The 20,820-nt window shown below is 39.7% G+C and overlaps 1 protein-coding gene across 9 annotated transcripts in view; it reads right to left on the bottom strand.

Moving 5' to 3' along the window:
- The window catches only part of LOC308189529 (putative acyl-CoA dehydrogenase 6), an 89,580-nt gene that overhangs the window by 37,113 nt on the left and 31,647 nt on the right, over nucleotides 1-20,820 (bottom strand). The window contains exons 1-2 of one of the 9 annotated variants that reach the window (XM_080579626.1): nucleotides 9,859-14,933; nucleotides 2,914-8,943 (exon numbers count right to left, since the gene is read on the bottom strand). The exons of 7 other annotated variants lie outside the window; for them this stretch is intronic. In XM_080579626.1, coding sequence (XP_080435752.1) covers nucleotides 2,914-2,920 — 7 coding nt within the window. In that variant the 5' untranslated portion in view covers nucleotides 2,921-8,943; nucleotides 9,859-14,933. Of the gene's footprint in view, nucleotides 1-2,913; nucleotides 8,944-9,858; nucleotides 14,934-20,820 lie in introns of those variants that run through there. One more of the 9 variants, XM_080579625.1, reaches the window with a different exon arrangement.

The raw sequence follows: 20,820 nt of genomic DNA, 5'->3' as shown, positions 1-20,820 counted from the left end.
TATAAAGTACATTTTAAATATGAAAACATTCAGCAAACAGGAAAAGCATCAGAGTAATAACAGATAACCTCAGTTTTGGTACTGCACAAAAGCTTTCCACTTGATTTTATTTTTTTTTAAACAGTCTGTCTCTTTATTGCCAAACTGCAGCTGTTATTAATTTTGTCTTTTGTTTTGCCTACCAAACATTTGCACTCCTGTCTGTTAATTACATTCACAAATCAAAACTTTAGTTTCATGATTTACCCAGAACAACTTCACCAGAGGAATGTTACGCACACAACCGAACCTAAGGGGGACCACTTTGTGCAAGCGTGCACCGTACATACATCCCTTGTTTGTACCATAATGCATTATAAATAATGATATAATAGACTTAAGTTACTCTCATTTGAGAGCAGTTACTAAGTGGTACAATTTAAAAACAAAATGCTGTAAAAGAGCAGTTCTCAAAGTCATGATATTCAAGGATTTTCCTACCAGAGAGAAGAAAGAGAACAAAGCCTCAGATGCTGAGAAGCTGGAAGGGGAAGCCCTAGCAAAGAGATGGTGCACGCTCCAAATACTTTTTAATCTGGGGATAGATAACACAAGAAACAACCACAGCTGCAGACAGGCAGGAAGGAAGAAGCAAACTGTAGGAACCCTGTGGAGGAGGCAACACCGAACTTTGCGTTAGTTCTGCTCCAGAAGCCAAGCAGAAAAGGGTTTCATGGAGAAACGCAAGTGGTTTGATGGATGACTGTGGGGAACACCACTTTTGAAGCTGCTGTGGAAGGAAGGCAGGCACGATCCCTGCCACCCCGAATGTCGGCATATATCCATGCCATGATCACCAACACGGAGATGCCCAGCAGCACTCAGCTTCCTCCAGCACAAATTCACCTCAGACCAAGACAAAACCAACAGACCGTTCTCATTTCCACCTCCTGAAGATATGCCGGTGAACATTTCACAGAAAGAGTGTTTAATTCTGTAAACATAATTTGTACTGTTCGTATGCAGGAAGGTTGTGTTCGCCACTTCCATCAACAAAACACCTCCTGCAAGTATCTGCCCAATGGTGTAATGCTACTAGGTTGATCTAATTTTCATTCAGAAAAGCAAACAGCATGCCCAACATAATTTTTGGTGGAAAAACAGTTAAAGGAACCAAACCAATTTCAGATTTGATTGTTTTTGTTATATGCAAATATTCACATGTAAAACATTTCTAGGGTAAATATTTCATTTAACTTTAAATTGAGATGAGTGACGTTGAGAGAATTGTTTGGTTACATTTCCATTTTTATTTTGTGAGAAATATTGAAAGAACAAAGCCAAGCAAAACCAAGCACGAAGTCTAACGGCACTGACATGTTTATAATTCAAAACAGGTAGAAAAAGGCAGCTCTGCTATGTTCAAATTGTTGCTGTTCTGCTGACAATAGCACAACTTCCAGCTGTTAATCGGATTCATCTGCTATCTTGTCCGTTGTTTGATTTCAGGTTCTTACACAAAGAAATTGAATTATAAAACCCAAGGCAAGCACACATGAACACACAAATAAATAAAAATTCTGCACTGCAGCCCATGGGAGGGAGCTGCATTGGAGCAGGGGAGATGTATAGGGAGGAAGGAGCAGCAGACTGGGACTGGGGAGGACATAGAGGAGCTGGGATGAAGGACTGGAGCTGAGCTAGGGGAAAAGGGAGTGATGGGGGGTAAAGGTGTTATTTCACTTTGTCTTCTTTTTCCTCACGACACAAATCCTCCTTTTTAGTTGGCAATTAATTGGAATAATTTTCCCCAAGCCAGGTCTGCTTCACCCGTGATGGTAACTGGCGAGCGATCTCCCTGTCCTCCTGTCAACACCTGAGCCTTTCCTTCGGGTTTCCTCCCCTGTCCTGTTGAGGAGGGAGAAGGAGCCAGTGGCTGGGTGGGGGTCTGGCTGCTGGCCAAAGTGGACCCACCACACCATGGTCTGTGTACTACCTTGTGCTCTTCTGCTAACCAGCACCACACGTTATTTTAACCTGAGGAAAAAAAGCTCCTTATTTTATATCAAGCAGTTTATTTCTACCCTGTGAAGATCGTAACACTTCCAGTGGAGTGGGAGCCCAAAAAATAGTGAGTTTAAATAAATGTGTTTTTTAAATGATACAGATATATATTCTTCCAGTAAATCTAATAATTTAGGGTATCAGGACCTATACATATGAATGTAGGCAGACAACAAAGATAATGTCCAAAAATACAAATAAAAAAGCAGGAGTACCCGATCTTCAGCTGCACCACATGAAAAGAGAAACACTGCTGAGAAGATCAGCGGAGAAAATAGTAAAACATGAAGAACGTCTAAGAAAAAGGACCTACAAAAGCAAAGGAGAAGCTGAGGACTTCCACATGATCATTTTATTTTTGTGGAGACCAAAAGGTTTCTTGTCCCTTGTTCAGCTACAAGCTTCCTATTCAAATATGACTGTTCAACGATGAAACAGGCTTGAAGGCTCTAGTCCAAATTTTGTAAGAGCTTTCTAGTGTTTCTATTTGGAAACTGCTTCTGAACCCCACCTAGTAGCTGTCAGTTAGACTGTATCTGAGGTGAAAAGGATCTATAAGTGAGTTGAATCAAGGAGAAATGGTGGGAAGGGGAATCTTCAGAGTGTTTTAAGAATGTGAGCAAGCCTGAAAAAAAGCAAGGATGAAAACACAGTACAGTCATATGGGTAGCTGGATCTTCACTGCCAATATAATTTGTTTGCATACACAGCTTCCAAAGTTCACACAAGGTGTATCTATACCAAAGTGGATCATGCAGTATTATTTCTACTGTTGCCACCTACCTCAGTGCAAACAACTACCACCAACAGAAAAACACAACACATGCTCTTATTTCTAGCGACTAGAAAGACAAACAAAACATGAATCACCTCCCATCCCGAAGACAGGTCTGAGAGAATCCTACATCTGACACCAAGATGACAGAGTTAATTGCCAGTTTTCATCACAGCCTATGATTTTGAATCAACAGAAGAAAAATGTAAGTGTTCAAACCCTACTCACCTGTCACAAATATCGTTCAAAAATTTCAACTCCAGAATACTACGAAGAGCCCTGAGGTTACACAACTGCAAATGTAATCAGACAGTACAGTATATAAATCCTACCGTAATTCCCTTTCTCTTCTTCACATAAAGGTAATTTAAAGAATTGCCAAAGGTGTGCTCTCCATGGTGTTCAATTTCCCATGAACCCATCCTGAAAAGTCTAGGCTGATCAAGACTGGAAGATACTTTTTGAGCCTTATTTGCTTCTCCTGGATGTACTGAATAAAACCTCTTATTTCATGTAACAGAAACACTGTGAATGCATTTCAGCTTTGTCGAGATCAACACACACATTTTTTGGCTATTTCAACTGGATCAATCCATGGGGAAAAAAAAAACAGATAAAGAAACAAATAAAAAGCCTTGTAACAGATGCAAAGTTCCCCTTGGCAGATTAGCTTAGTCAGATGGGTCAAACTCCCTCAGTTTGACCAAAAAATTGTCCTAAAGGAGGACGGATTATGGTGCTCTACAATTTTGTTTGGTGATCTACCACAAAAAGTACTTGATCTCTCACAGATGCTCATTAGTTTATCCAAAAAATCCAAGGCAGATAAGGACTTGGGAGCTAAAGTTTTAGTTGGTAATGTTAGTCTTGTGATCCAATATTGCTTGGAAAAAAAAAAAAAAAAGATATGGACTGGCTTCTCATTCCTTTTCAAACACACATGGTTAGCAGCATCAGGACAGCCCCTGAGCCACTGACAATGCAAATTGTGTATTCCCACAACACTCATTAATGTGCAAGTCATCCTTGCTGCCAATTCAGAAACCAAATTCACTGAGATGGATAAGGTGATCAGATCTGCCTATTGCTGTTTTAGATAAGACAAAGCTACACTAGAAAATACAGTAGAAAATTTTCTCAGAGTGTAAATATAAGAAACCCCTTATATTAACAAGCAAACAGAACAAGCCACTGAGCAGGCCTGGGCCTAGCTGGCCTGGCCTGGGCCTAGCTAGGGGGTGTGAGCACATTTAAAGAGGGTACAAAGCTGTCTAGGACACTGCTTTGGAAAGCCAGAGCAACAGATTTTAAATCACTGCTTGACAGCTGCTGCACAAGCTAATGAGGATCTCCCTCACAAATTTATAAGCTTGCTTTATTTTCTAAATGGACATGCAGCAAGACTAACTGCTCTGTGAGCCAGCAATCACTTCTGCCTGTATCTTCAAACTCAGAAGGATACCAGAGCTCTCCAGAAATCACAAAAATCCCCCCCAGATTGTATATAAACAACATTATGAGGAAGGAAAGGCTAAGCTGCAGAATACTAATGATATGAAACATGGCAACACAAGGAACACCAACAGAGAGAGACAAAAAAGAAAATCCAAGATTGCATACTGTCCTAAACAACAGCTGTTGCATCACCTCTAACTCAGAGAAAAACTTGATGCAATCACTGCTCACAGATTCCCCAGTTGTCTTCTGCCGATTTATAAGCTGATTATTTTTCCCTCTCAGCTCCAACCCAACACCAATTCCACAAACGCCTACTTAAACCATCCTACTTTTTTTTTTAAGGTTAAAAAGTACAGATCTCAACTATTATATGTTTGAAAATGTCAGTACAACTAAACACCACAGCACAAAGAAAATTGGAAATAAACACATGGACAAATGAAATCGGGAGGTGTATTGGTTGAATACCACACTTCCTAAGCTTTGATGGCAAAGTCATGCTACTTCTCATGGGGTTTCTATTTGGGCAAGCTCATAAACAAACCATAACCTTGGTTTCAAGAATATATCACCTCCCTGCTGCTTGGGTCAGACAATCAGCAACTGCTGCCAAGCTCCTTGCACACGCTGAGCACATACACTGCTCCGACATGCTGTGTGTTCACCTAGTTTAAGCTGTTCTTGTGGATGCAAAGTTTAATTCTCTGAGTCAGGCTCATTCAGCAAGGAATATTGCTCCTCTCCAACTTGGAGGTTGACACCCTTCTGACAAACAGGCAAATGTTGCATCAACATCCTTTGACACGGTGCGTGTCCACTCCAGTCCGACTGACGCCACCGTGAATCAGCCCTCAGAGTCACTGAGATGTGCCTTCAGACTCGGTAACATACAGTAACGTACAGAAATTCAACATCCTGTAGGTGAATGGGTCAAAGAAATGGGAACAGATTTAACAACAGACAGCACACAGACCCCAAAGAACTCCAGTTCAAACCCAAAGGAGAGACAAGGGGAGTGACAGGACTGAATACAAGTACATATGGTTGTAAGAAGTTTTTAGGTGCTTGATGAAAAGCTGTCAAGATCTGAAATCAAAAGAAACAGTACTCAGTTTTGTAGCAAACCCTCTGACCACAAAAGCAGACTAACTTACTTTCACTTTTTCAAGGCAGCAGGACACACAGCCAATATTTTAAAGATCCAGAGCTCATTCTGTATTCTACATAAAAAATTAAACTGAAAAGCAATAATATATAAGCCAGGGATTAAACGGATTTACTAAATTTACTACTTATTAAAATTTCTATGCCAAGACTTAATACCAAGGTTGACTATTTAGCAGCTGAAAACTGTTTAACGTTCTTTCCTACAAAAGCTTTTATTCAAGTTCAAGCTGATAAATAGCTTGTTGGAAAGCTGTATTGGAAAACTTAGCCAGTTAGCTCATGATGTCACATCCAAAGATTTTACTAGATCACAAGTTCCAAAACTTGCAGTCTCTACAGGGGGTTATAAAATGAGAATTAGAAGGAGGGCGGAGAAAAATTTGAGAAATGCTGTTGGGTTTTTTTTCAAAATAAAAAAAAACCTCTAGCAAAACAAGGCTTTAGAAATATGTGTACCAATACAATGAAGTTCAGACATTCTCTGGAGCCAGACTAGCAAGCAAAAGTTCAGCAGCTCAGGCCTCAGAACAGAAGTACACTGCGGAGACATCCACAGGACTTCTATCAGCACAGGAGTACAGGACCAAATGGTTTTCCAGTGGCTGTTCCCCAAAATCCTCAAGAAACTGGACCAGTTATTGGAAAAAAAAAAATAATAATCCCCTGCCATCCCAAAATATGTCACATTGTAGATCAACATACTTCTAGCACTGTCACTGCGAACAAATTATTAAAGAGCCATCTACAAACTATTGCAACAGGTATAAGCGTGCTTCACTGTCATTAAGTAATTTCCTCGTTTGCAAGTATTACCAGCCAAAATTCTCTTCAGCTGGCAACATCTGCATCCACAGGGGTGACACAAATGTGGCAGAGAGCAATGGAGAACCTGTTCCCTGCTTTGTTGAGTTTGTGAAATCTGATTGGATTTAAAATTGCTTTGAGCTAGCAAAAACAAAACAATACAAGAGCACCCCTATTTCTGGGCAATAGGCTGCGGTTTGCTCTCTAAGACAAAAAGCCTGTCTTCATTTTATGAGGAAACATCACGAGTTCGACCTCAGACTGGAAAAAATATAAAAAAGTCAAAGAAAAATGACAAAGTTCAGATTTTTTTTTTATAATATGACGTTGTATTCTTATTCCTCCCCCCCCCCCACAGTTTAGTTCTTATTTCTGCCTCTGACTTTGTGTACATCTTTTCTCTTATGATGTCAGACATGTTATATCATAAACTGGATCATCCCTCTCTGTTTGTAAAAATGCTAACACAACAGGATTCTAACGTGAACTTCAGTCTCCAACGTGAAAAATGCTACATCACTATTTCCTATTATTTACCTTGAAATTGGAGGGTGTGTCTTACATGGGATACTGGCCACAAGTGCAAGGACTGCCGGTATAGTGTAGAGCATGCCAGAAATCAAGTTCTCCATCCAAGACTGTTTTCTTCAGAACTTTCTACTCAAAATATTTTATTATTTCTATGAGCATTCCATAATCCTCTGTGCTATGCTCCAAAAAATTAACATTTATTCAGATTATTGATCTCTTTTTTTTAATTTTTTACAATGAAAATAGAAAATAGGTTTAGCCCAAGGCAATTAAAGACTATAGGAAAGTGCATTTGTGCTGCTGACTGTATAAGCTCTTGCAGCGAAAGTCAAACCTCTCCTAATCGTCAATACTATCTTTAAAACTTACAAATCATTCAGGAACTAGAACAGAGATGTTCATGCATTCAGCTGCTGCTCAGGAGCTCCCAGAATGCCAGAGGATGGCTGTTCACCTCTACCGTTTTGTTTTTTTAAAAGCAGCTACACAACAAATCATATTTAAATCTGCATTCTTAAAATATCACAGTAGAGTAACAAAGCAATAGATGTATTCTTCAGGAAAACAATACCTTAAATATGTGGTCATATGGTAAACTTGCAAAGAAATTTGCAATTTTATTTTATTGCATATGCTGAATAATTCTGCTGAAATATATTAAAATCAAAACATATTGCATTGTATATACTCATAGGATGGCTCTAAAACTGAGATTTAAAGTATTCACATTCTAAAATAAAAGGAGCAAAGAGTTTACAAGCATGGAAAAAAAAAGTCCTTTTTCCCAGAAATTGGGAAATTATTGCAAGAGATATTTGAAAAACAGTCTCAGAAGTGATGCCAAATAACTGAGTTATCTTCATGGCTCAATGATCTTGCCAACAACACACCTTCCCTTCACAGCAGAAGACAATTACCACTGAGGCTGCAGCCTTCTTCTCCTCCTGAGGAGACAAATGCTCCGGAGCCATCCCTCAGCTCTCCCACACATCCACAAGCAGATGGAAACTGGCATGGATGGAGAAGGGAAAGGTAGCTTTTCATGAAGGAAAATGCACTTGTCAAGACTACATATTATTATTATTTTTTAAAGTTTGTGTTGTACCATGCACTTTCCATTAGATCCATCTAATTGAAAACAATTTTAAAAACGTGATATGTTTGGCAACCATCCATCAGATACCAAGAGCTGATTACAGTGTTGTGTGTACTGTTTCTAAATAAGTCAGTGAAACATCTGAAATAAAAAACTCCAGTCAATTTATCGGTACGTAGGTGTAAGCGTCTCCAGAAACAGAACACGCAATTATAAAATTATGTTAATACATTAAGGCTTTTTGGCATGAGAGGTACATCTCTTTCCATCTTGGAAGATCTCCATGCCAAAATTTTTGGAGGCGCTATTTTAGAAACATATCCAATGGCCTCACAAATATTTGTCTGATTTTTCAAATGTCTGCAGCCAGCCAGCATTAACACAACAGGCTTCTGTAGCCTGGAGACCCCGCTGAGCAGAACAGGGCTGTAACAGAGTGAGCCGAGCGGGATTTTATTATCACATTTTTATTGCCACATTTTAGCATGGTTGCACAGCTGACTGCGTAGCCACTGAGGTTGCTGATGCAGCCTTTGCTGGCCTCCTAGCCACTATTTCTGTCAAAAAAAAAAAAAAAAAAAGTATTTTCCTTGTAAGCCAGATCTCCAAAAAGCTGGTGATAAGCTTTCAGGTATTTCAGAGACACCGTAGTTATGTGCTGGGCTGATCTGATGTGCAGGGAGGCCACTGCTGCTGGACCTTCCAACGTGGCTTCAAGCTGAGGTGCTGGGACGGCCGCATCGCTCGCTCTACCCTATCGCTTGGTTGAGGCCACAGATGCCCAGGCAGCTGTGCTGGATTGTCTCCAGCTCACAGGCACGTTTCCACAGAACTCTTATCTCACACCCACGGGGAAACCTTCAAAATCTCCGTGCACCTTTAGCCTGGTGGAGTCTAGACTGTCTTCATAAATTGCCCAAGAGCCGTATCAAGTTGCTTGAATCTGTGAAGCAGCTTTTTCAGCAGCATTAGCATAATAAAATCCAGAGTTAGGTGCAAAAGCAGCAACATGATACATAAGCAGCCACAGGTTTTAATCGGTGATCCACTCTGAAGCTTCTGCCACGTCCTACATGGAATTATAACAAATGCATTAAAACTCGTAAGCTTCAAGATATTGAGCAAACTGCACTGTTATCATGTTTTCTCTCCTTTTAAAGACTACAACTATTTGCTAATTCATTATGCTTAACAAAAAGCCAGTTTACAGCTTTTCTCAGCATTAGGAACTCTCAAATTGAGCAACTCTAAATTAAACAGCGAGCAAAGAAGCAGTGGTTGTGCCTCCTTCCTCGCAACTACATCGTTACACTGAACCATGAAGAATGAGGAAGCCCACACCAAAACCAACAATTTACACTCAGCTCTCACTCCACATTTAAAATAGTTGAGGAAAGAACAAAAACACTGTTCTTTGGCCTCAAAATTAGCAGTAAGGTTTGAGACCATGCTATACTCCACTGAAACAATAAAAAATTACATGAGCTATTCCTCAAATGTAAAGCTGAAGCTCTCTTTCCATTCAAAATAAACAAATAAATAAAAAAATAAATAAAGGCTTTTTTTCTTTCATTTCTCGAAAAGATCAAAGTAACCCCTAGGCTACAGCCTCAGCACTTCAAGTCAGGGGACATAAAACAAGTCAAACAAGAATTATCTCATCTTCTTACTTCAGAAAATCAAGATACAAAAACCAACCAACCAACCAAGCAAACAAACAAAAAAACCAAACAGTGGCTCATTTCTTCTGTTCACATTTATGCAAACATGGTAACTGCAATGACTAAGCTACAGATTTGCTCTGCTTTTCTTACAACATCAAGTATCAGCGAAGAGTCTTTTACTGTGTTTGAAATCCCTCTCACATTGTGTCTGTACCTAATTTTAGAGTAGCTCTAAATTTCAGCATAACGTTGATAAAGGATGGACTAAACCGAGAAGTAATTAAAGCAAGACATGAAAAATGCGCCAAATACAAACTTACCTAAAGAGCAGGCTAAAACACAGACCTTAGCAATTACACTTTCAAATGAAACAAAGCCACTATCCTCTGTGTTTTAGGGAGGTTTACACAAAATAATTACATCCGTTTCCTTATTGTGCAGATTCTTCTTATGTGTTAGGAATATTGCCATAAAGAGAAAAACTAGCAAAGCAAAACAAAACCAATAAAATAAATAAATCCTAAACTGTTACCATTTTAGGGAAATTCCTGTGTTTTGGAGCTCTGCTGCTGCAGACTGAGGGTACCCTGTCTAATGTTTTACCACTAGAAAATGTCTCCCACTTGCAATTTAATTGCAATTCACTCTGCAAGGTTTGGCTTGCTCTGATTTTGTGTTGGAGTGGTTGGTACAGTTGGAGTCCTGCTTAATCCAGCCCTGCAACTTGAAAGGCTGCGTGCAGCCTGTCAGCTTCCAGAAAAATTAGTCTTAAGCCTTAATAGCTTAGAGCAAATAATAACTAAAAACTGTATTATATAGGAATGAAGAACTTTAAGAAACTGGTTAATCTTATTAGAGATCAAGTATGGATAAATCAAACATGACATCTTGACATAATTTTTATTTTTCTTTCAGTTGTTTTCCATCTCTCAGTGTGTCCTTCTATGCTGACTTCCCAGAGCTAGGATCAGTCTTCAGACAAATCCTACCCTCTGGTTTGTGTTCCCCATGCTGACCTGGAATGAAACCTCTCCCTAATTTTTCCCTTGTCAACAGGTTCCCCTCAGCGTAAACTCAGCTCGGGGCACTGTGCACCACCAACCCTGTTCCTTATGCAACTGAACATTTCTCTTTATTTTTTTTTTAATCACACTTGGGATGCTTTTTGAATGCCCTACCAAGATGAATGGACATTGCTGATCTCATTGTTTTGATTATGAACACAGAAAAGACGGGGGAAAAAAACCACACCAAACAAACTCATCCAGATTTTACAGCTGGATCAGGAGCCCCCTCTCTTCATCCCGCCAGCAACAAAGAATGTACAACAACAAGGTTATATAAAAACTAATCATACTGGAATTTTGTTATCCCTAATGTTTCCCTGTTGACTCCCCTTTTTTTTTTCTTTTTAATCTCATCTCTAGCTGAGGCCAACAAGAGCCCAGCGCTGTGCTCTGCTGAGCGAGAAGCCTTTGGCTCCCCACGCTGCCTTGCTGTTGATGGTCAGGCTCCACCTTGGAAATGCAGGTTGTTACCTGTTATCAGGTCACTCCTGCTGAGAAAACCCCGTTTGAACGAAAGGGACCAAACACCCATACCTCTTTTCCCTCATTTACACAACCACCTACCTTCATTTTTTCATTTCCTTGCATAAGAAGAGCAGCATTTTGCGTGCCTTTTAAATAAGCGGCCTGTGAGGCAATAAAGCCTTTGGAAGGTAATATACCATTGACTTTCTTTTAAAACATCTTGCTACTTAGAAAAAAGAAAAGAAAAAAAAAAAACACACAAAAAGACCTTAGTGATGATAGCATGATCCACAAAACTGATAAAAGGCATGGAAGTGGATGGCAAGGAAGGAGAAAGTAACTTAGGAAAAGGTACTTTTGCCTGCCATTTAAATTTTTGTGCAGGTTATGGTCTCTATGGCAAAGTAGATGCTGCAAATCCAACAGGAGTATAACAGGTAAGTCTCTTGATACAACAATTACAGGATTTTGCCACAATATTGAAAAAGTCACATGCTCAAAAAAAAAACAGCCGACCAAAAAAAACCCCACCAACCTGAGCCTGGGAAGAATGTCATTAATTAAGGAAAACAATGGAGGATTCATTTCAGGGAAGTGCATAGGGAAGGAAGGCAGACAGATGGGTGGAGTGATGCTCTCCATTACAAAAAACAACAGAGAAGGAAGTGTCCTGCTTTTTGTATTTTATTTTTAAACCTAATTCAAAGAAGCAAGGGGTGGAAGGAAATATGAATCCTCATGGCTGATTTGGTACATGCTCTTACTGGAGATCCCTCTTGGTAAATAAAACCTTACGCATGTATGAACCACTGCACCTTCTGCAAGCAGAAGACAGCAGGCAGACAGGTTCAGACTCCTGGAGCAATGGTGACTGTCACACCGTTCTGCTTTCAGCAGTGCTGCCACTATTTCAGCCTAAGCATAATTTAACTCCCATTATTCCCCCTTCCCTCACAGAATCACAACTGCCCGAATGCAACTGGACAAGTTAAGAAATAACTGTTACTAAAAAGTGGCAAATGACCCTACTTGGGTCTTTCAGATGACAGAATAGCAAAAGGCATGAGCAAAATCATACCAGTTTTTAGAACTTTTGGTGGTTGTTCCGTAAAGAGTACTTTAAAAGTCTTCCCATCCCGTATACTGTCCAACTTAATTGTGTCTGAACAAGCTGTCACAGAGGAGTTATGAGAAGACTGATGTTTCCTTCTTTATCTTTTTTTGCTTACAGTTGAGATTACTTTCTCATTAATGTTGTGATAAATGACTTCACATTTTCCACTATTTTCAACGATACCCTGAGACGGGTTTCTCTTACACAGAAACAGAACAATTTTTTTAAAAAACTGAAAGAGAAAAAAAAAAGAAAAAAGGAAAAAATGAAAGAAAAAAGAAAAAAGAGGACAAAGAGAAAAGAGAAAAAAATATTTTAAAGAAATTCACAAGAGATTTAACTGAGTATTTACACCTGAAGTTATATAGTTATATGGAGTTATATATGTAATTGAAATGTTTATCGCAAATAATTCAGTCATAAATTGACTTTCTGCCTGCCTGCTAATTGAGAACAGACTTCTAAATATGTATTAGAAATTGTTTAATAAACACCTTCTCTGAACAAATTTATGGAGATTCTGAAGATAAACTGTCTGTTATTAGTACCAACCTAACATTCACTTTTCATTACTTACACTGTGACACTGTTCACTGAAAAAAGACATTTGCATCTGTATGTACCAATAAAAAAGATGCTTTTGCTGATGATTAAACAAACACAAAGTTGAGGATGTGCAAATAAAGCCAAGGAACTCTACAGATGTATTAAATGCAAAAGTAGTTTGTATATATTTAGGAATATTCATTTATTGAATTTTTACTTACATACTTCATAGGTAAGTATTAACTATAGAATTGCCTGCTTTTACCGTTACTCACTGCTTTTCCTACACTAAGTTATAAAAACTGTACTTGAAATGACTCATTGCATTGTTATTTTGTTGTTATAACAAAGGCAGAACCTTTACAGTAACTTCTGAGTTTCATGGAAAAAAATATGTAGAGAATTAATTTAAATGTCATCTAAATAAAAAAAGAAAAAAAATCATAAAAAATTATAGAGCATCATAACCTAGACAGCATCGTAGATGCACTACTGAGGACAAGCAGTCCTAGCAGAAGCCAGGACTCCACAGTCACAAATTCAGCCCAGATCAGGCACGAGCACACATTGGGAAGTTAGTGCTCCACACCAGCTCCAAAAACGAATGGTGCTACCTACCTGATCTGGCCTGATACTTGCTGGTGGCGTCACTCCCTCGAATACTTGCCAACAAATTCACATCGGTATGTTACTTTCTGGTATCAGTATGGTAGTTCTTGCTCATTCCTACCTAACCCCATGACCAATATAATGATTCGGAAGAAGGCAGATAATACATGATCCTGAAAATAGAAAAACTACGCCCTGAAATAAGACACAGATTTTCATCAGTGAGAGTAATTAACCATTACAACAATCTTGCCAAAAAGCATGCCAACCATTCTTCTGTATAAACTCCAGTCTGGTGTCTTTTAAAGCATATACAGATACATACAATATCTCAACTGTCTCCCATTGCTTTTTACCCCTTCCTTCAGGGATACAACGTTTTCCAATGACTATCCAGAGAAATCTGCTGTCCTCACCAACTTTCTGCATTCATCTTGGAAGCGACCTACAGAGATCCAAAGGTCACAGGCCCAAATCTACTTCTCTAATTTATTCACAAGTACGGGAGTTGGTTATTGGATTACTGCACGGAACTTAATTACCCATATTAACATGAAGTTGGATGACATACTCAAGCAGTTTCCTAGTTGCCACTAAATTTGAATTAAAGAATTGAAGAAATTAAAGAATCCCACAAGCTCAAGAAGAGTGAGTCCCAACTGCCTGTTTAATCTCCTGCCATTTAATACAGCTGGTATGTCACCAACAGTTACAATTTTTGGCGAGTAAGTGACAATCTCACAGTTTACCCTGCTAGCAGTTTTTCCTCCTCTGTCCTAAATGGCTCCCCCTTCCCCTGTTTATGCCTGACACACACACGGTAATCACAAGCCTCTTATCACTCCCTACCTCAGCTATTGAGCTCCGTAATTGCTCCTACAAATCAGCCCTTTGATCTTTCTTCCTTTCTTCCCTGAACTCATTTTAGTTTGCCATAAACTTTCAGGCCAAGACATGCCCAAACAAGAGCTGCTATCCCAAATCCCTCTCAGTGTTGGTAAAATAGGATCCAGTTAATACGGTTGATTTTGGATTTGGGTCTGGAGCTGCAGATGAAAATTATCCGAAACTCACGAAAGGTCGATTTCCTCTTTTTTGAGTTTTCACTACTAACTATGGTGATGACTCGCAGTATGCATAGTAAAGAGCTGCAGACAGCAGCCTTATAGCATAGAGAAAAATGAAAATAAAGAGGGGATGAAATACTGCTCTCACTTGCATAAAAGCTGGTGCTACATACTGAACTTAGAGGTCTTGCTGGCAGAAGCAGTCCAGCACCACAGCAAAGTTATCCCAACAGTCAAAGAAGAACAGCTTTTGAAAATGTATCTTTTGCTCATGGAAAGATGGTTTATAAAAAAAAAAAGTTTGAAATCAAGATCACAAAGTACGTAAGAGTATTAAAAAATGAACTTGGCTCTGGCAATATGTAAAAAAAAAAAATCAGTTTTTTTTTTTTTATTTGTGAAAAACTAAAGCATAAGAAATTAAGCTGACTAAGTTAAAAGACTGAAATCAGACCCAGGTTCTTTTTATTGCCACTAGAACGTAGCATGTGCCAAAAAGCACTCCTTTGTTTCTGTGCTCTTAATCACATGAAACACAGCCTTCCTAGTCAGTAATTTATACTATATTAACTACAGATAATAAACTACAAGACACCTCACTTAGGAGTATCCTCAATTGCTACTTAGCAATTGGAGCAGCTGATGCATGGAGATCCGATAACTGATTTTACTGCAAATAAACACTCATGCTGTTTCTTCTTCTGAATCCGAAACAGAAACTGCGGTCACCCTTTCTACTGTGGACTTGAGTTCTTCAGCCACCAGCTCCTGCAAGAAACATGAAAATAGCCACCCTTATTTCTGGAGACAGTTCTGCTTCCTCCATCCTCTCCTGAGGTGGGGAAAACGTTTTGCTCTCTGGCAATGCCCCAGGGAAGAGGGGGAACGGTGAGCCAGGTGGGATTTGCACACCATGCTGCAGCAGCACCTCCCCTGCCCACAAATCCCACCTCTGAATGCTCCCTAAAGAGTAAGACTTCAGACTAACACCACATGCGAGAACCAACTATGCAGATTAAAAAAAAAAAAAAAAAGGCATTATTTTGGAAAACATATTTTTAAAAAAATCATAATTTTACTTTTTATTCTTCTAAAAGTGAGAGATCTGAGCCTCCCCTTCACACCTTTTCCTGAGCCCACAAAGAGACTCAGGTGTATGCTCTTAATATAATGCTCTTTGAGATAGCATAGGAAATGCTCGCACAAAACTGCACGAATGATAGAGCATGAGTAAACTTCCTCACTGTAACCAAGCTGGCAAGTTCTCAATTTTCAGTGACACATTTATTGCAAATTTACAGTAATGTCCAGCTGCCCAGCAGAGAGAATGCAAAATTCAAGAGCCTGTAATGCTTCACTGAAATTTCATGAGCTGATTAACTTCTTGAAGACAAAATTCTCCAACCAGCAGTACCTTCACTAGCCAAAGAAAAAGCACCCTGCTCCTGCAAGAAATAAGGCCTCCCCCACAGATCACCCACACATGTAAAACCTGTCAGGAAAGGGCATCAGGTAAAAAAGATGATGTTTCACAAGCAATGTGATTGTCTTCCCCTTTCAAATTGACATTAAAATTAAAAATGTCCAATAATGCTTATTTAAAGCTTGGAAAACGTGTACAAGTGTCTCAACATAACATTGGGATATATATATACACACACACATATATATAAACCTGTCTCGCCGCTGTGGCTGACGTTACAGAGAACATGACTGAGCACCACCACTGAGGCCTACCTCAGTTCTCCTTGTAGGACAAGCGCCAAGCCCAGCACCAAGGCTGTCATGGCACCCACATCTTCCCCTGTTGCAGATGCCAGCAAAGGGGTTCAGAGGAAGGTGGAGAGATTTGCCTGATTTTACTCAGACATACTTCAGCTTCGGCCTTGACCTGCAATGTCTCCACAAAGACTGACTTCCCACCATTCCTCCATCTGCAGGCCTGCGTAATTAACGGTCGGTGCATTAGTCCAATTAGTTTCAAATTAAGTCTTTCAAAAACTCACTGAGAATTACAGCAACTAAGCCATGATAATTAAATATTGAAGCAATAAGTGGAAATAAGTATCAGGAGAGGTTTTCTGTGCCCCATTCCCACTGCACAGAGGGTTTAAGGGCATTTACTGGAACACATTAATTGGATCTGTGGGCTCCTGCTTGACCCTTAATTTTATTTTAACATATTTGGGCTTTGTAAAATATGTATAAATGTATTAATAATATGTAAAGCACAACTACTGAAAATATCTTTATAAAGATTTCCTTAGGGGGGGGGAAAAAAAAACAAAAACAAAAACACTAACCAGTGAAACCTTTTCTAAAATATCAAAAAAGCATTGCTGCTGTGGAACCAACACAGAAAAAGCACATTTGACAATAATAACATACTGTCCCAAAGCAATATAGAAACACTGTATTAACAATGTGCACAATATACAGTAAAAAGCACTCCTCCAAAAATAACACAGTAATTCTCCCAATAACCTGAATATATGCAATATTAGAGTAGCCCACAAGCGCAGAGCGGTGAGTATATATGACGAAAAATGAATCAAACGGGTGATTTGACAGTGAGCAGTGAAACAATGAGGATAAAAACCGTCACTGAAAGTGGAAAGAGGGGATGAATTTTTTTTCCATAAATATTTATGGCATCGGCGATGATCATTACTATGCCTGGCAACACAGCAAAAGAATTAGATTGTACTATCCCCTGCCATCGTGTCAAGGGAAACCCTGTCCAAAACGCAGAGATCCAGGTGCTGTGTTCGCACCAACCTGTGGGTATCCATCCACATACGCTCAGATGCACATCAATACACTCAAGAAACCAGCTAACACAGGTATCTGGCCAAGGGAGCAGGCAACTTCAGCTCACAACATCATGTTTCTCTCACTGGGGCATTTGTTCTCACCTTGCTCCTCTCACCCATTAATGACTTCTTTGGACATTCAGGATCTGGTTATCCCTGGGACCTTGAATTAATCTGTTTAAGCTCGGTAACATCCAAAAGTATTAAAGGAAACTGAGCACTTAATAACATAAGAGCGTTTCTTAGGAAACCAAGGTAAAACACATCACAGCTTCCCGGCAGCATTTTTTGGTGACCTACTCCCTTCCAAAGACCTTCTCCAGAGCTGGCACATGCAGACGGCTCCCTCAGCTACACAAGATATGCTTCCTGCTTTTTAATCCAGGACTCATTGAAGCAAATGAGGATGCTGCCTTTAAAACCACTGTGAGCAGGATTTGCCACCTGTCTCGTCCTTCCCTTACTCTGCACTGTGGCCAGTGTGACCGTTCAGGGAGAAAGACCCCCAGCAGCTAAGCACTTAGGGCAGTCCAACTAATGTAGTTACTTGCTTTAAGGCCGTTTGAAGTAGCTGAAGGCTTTGATAGCAGCCAGCAAGGAAAGATGTGCTAAGGAAGTCACCACAGAGGAAGCACAATGTTTATCACATCGCTTCCTTCTTGCAATCACGAAGTCAATTTTCAAGAAATTAAAATTGAAAATACATGCCCAGCTCTCACTAATGTTCAACAGGAAAATGACAATACCCAGCACTCAGGCCTCTGAGAGTTTATCTTGCCCGGAGATTATTTAAACAAAGGTGATATTAACCCCTAAGCAGATAAAAAGGTACGGGCAAACAGTACAGAAGCTATCTTCCATTATCAGAGAGCTTCAGCCAGCAGCCTGAGCACTTAAAGCACTGCTGTAAGAACAAGATATGATGCTGACATACAGTCTTCCCAGAGCACCGTCTTGAAAACAAGCTTAGCAACAATCCCTCAAGCCTATGCCCCTTGCAGAGCAGGTTGCGACACACATCTCACCCACAAAAACTCAACGCTTTGATTCTGCTTTCCTATGTCGAACATGGATATTTTCATCTAGCCCTGCACTTCAGAATGACTTCATATTGTTGTTTTCTACACCCCAAATGAAGCCCCGATCAGTTACAATTCATTACTTATAAATAAAATTGCAGCTGATCATTAAAAATGCATTTGTGGTCTCCTTCAGATTCCCCAGGGTCAGATGAAATAAAAACACCACTGCCAAGTGATTTCACAGCCTGATGCCTCAGCAGTAAGAACATTTTTTAATATGTTTTGAGAACATGCCCCATCTCACTGAAATTAACCCCTCTCCCAACAACAAAATGTGACTGAAAAACACCACAGACAAAAATGGGGAGGGAGAGGGGAAGCTGAGGGGGCACACAGTGGGATACTGGAGGTAAGCACTTCTCTGCATGGTTCATCTGCTGGCATCTTTCACATCTTGGAGTACAGTAATCCCCCCAAGTTGTTCTTATCACAAACAATCCCGATCAGGAATTTTCTCTCTCCCCCACATTCATCACAGCTACGCAGACTCCTAATGCCAGGGTCCAGCTGCCTTTGCCACCTCTGCATTTCAGCTCCCCGTCACCCTGCCTCCTCCCACGGCTGGCTTGGGCCAACAACCAGCTGCAGGGGGGAATCTCCAGCCTGCCAGCACCACGAGCCCTGCTCTTAGTGGCAGCCTGTAGACATAAGCAAAAATAATCATAACCATATGAAAGTTTCCATCGCACTTTAATAACTCTCTAAGTGTAGCTCTTGGATTGTTTTTATTTTTTTTTTTTCCTTTTAAAATAAGCCAGTATTTCCCTGGCATTGATTTGTGATAAAAAGGAATCCTGTAAGGGCTTGTACATCGCAAAAGTCAGTGATAATTGCAAAACACGAGCCTTACCTCACCAGTGCTTGATTTACTGCAGGCATTTTGCAACCATGGCCTCTGAGAAATTGGTGTCTGCTATCTACATTAAGTTTCAATTTCTCTAATTTTCTATATTAATTTTTCTTCTTTCTTTTTAAACACTGTACCAACTAAATGTCAACCCAGTTTTTTTCAAACTTTTATGTTTGCATTCTCATGTCAAATGTCTTAACTACTTCACAGCTAGTAGGTATTTGGGACTGAGAAGAACCCAGGTGTTGTTCCACTTCATCTTTTCTTACTGAGCTATGTTATGACTAAAAATTACTGATTTCAATTAAGCCCTTCTTTATTATTATTCACTAGACCTTAGACTTTAAATCCTTTCCCCCAAAAAACATTAGTATGCTTTAATAACTAACTTTAAGGATATTCCCTTGTCAGAAATTAAACTGCAGAGATTTGTGGTTATTTTTGAGTGTTGTCAGATTAAACTTAATATTAAATTAAAAACTGTTTCACAATGTCAAAAAGAATGTTCTGTATAATAATCTGCCTTCTGATGGTAATTTTGTATAATTAATGTCACCTTTCCTTGTAATCTTTTGTGTTCTGAAGTTTATTCTATACTCCCACATGGAAAATGAGATCATTCAGCATGTGGAGGCATTTACATAACATAGCTCACTACAACCCATTGAACCCATAAAATACTGAAAGGAAGGGGGAATTTTATTTAAATATGAACTAATTTTCCCCTTTAAGCACTATTAGCATTTTCATTCAAAAGACAGCAAAGGGGATGTTAGAGAGTGTCAGAGACCACCACCCTTCACATGTGCTGCTACACCTACAAACCAGGACAACCCAAGTTTCCACCTTTGGTTCCCTCCATCTGGCCTCGTGGATGCTTGAAGGAGCAGCAGGCAAAGAGGCAGTGGTTGCTTTCCAAAACTAGCAGCCATGTCAATATGCCCACTCTCTATTTAGCTTCTCCTCAATAAATCCACGTGTGCAAAAAGATCCATACTACAACAAGCAACAAAAACCTACCCCAAATCCAGGCAAGACATTTTAAAGCCATGCAGGGCAGCTGCACTCACAGTGCTCATCCTGAGTCCCAGATAGCTTGGAAGTAGGACAAAAGATCTGATGCTGTCTCCTGATGCCACATCATGCAGTAACCACGTACAAAGAACTACGCTATAGTCACTGCAAAAGTAAAATCTCCAAGTCTAATCATCTCATGGGTTTAGTTTTGGAATCTCAGATTGTTTTCAAGTCACTTGAAACATGGGAACAATTAAAACCGGTTAAAGCTTTAGCAAGATCAGACGGAAGATTCTGGAATTCTATACATTTATATGTATTACACGGCAGACACCTGCTTGAAAATTATCCTTGGAGAAAGTCTGATTCACACCATTCCATTCTGTGCCATCCCCTCCTCTAACTGAAAGATTTCCCCTCCTTTCCCTAACTGAGAAGGCAGCACCATACAAACCACACAAAGGCCCAAATTCCGGTTTATCACAGACAGATGCTGCTCTGAAATACCTGGAGTTGCTTGGAGGTTACACAGTGCAGCGAGTCTATGGGTCGAGTCAGTTCTCCTGCACATCAGTTTGCACGGACATGTTCAGTGGGCATCTCTAACGCTGAGGGTTTCTTCAGTTTTAAAAGAAGTAGCCTGCAGATCTCA

Source organism: Anser brachyrhynchus, assembly GCF_964034855.1.
Source record: "Anser brachyrhynchus genome assembly, chromosome: 2".
In the NCBI taxonomy this organism is placed as follows: Eukaryota; Metazoa; Chordata; class Aves; order Anseriformes; family Anatidae; genus Anser; species Anser brachyrhynchus.
This window is presented reverse-complemented; position numbering and strand designations above follow the sequence as displayed.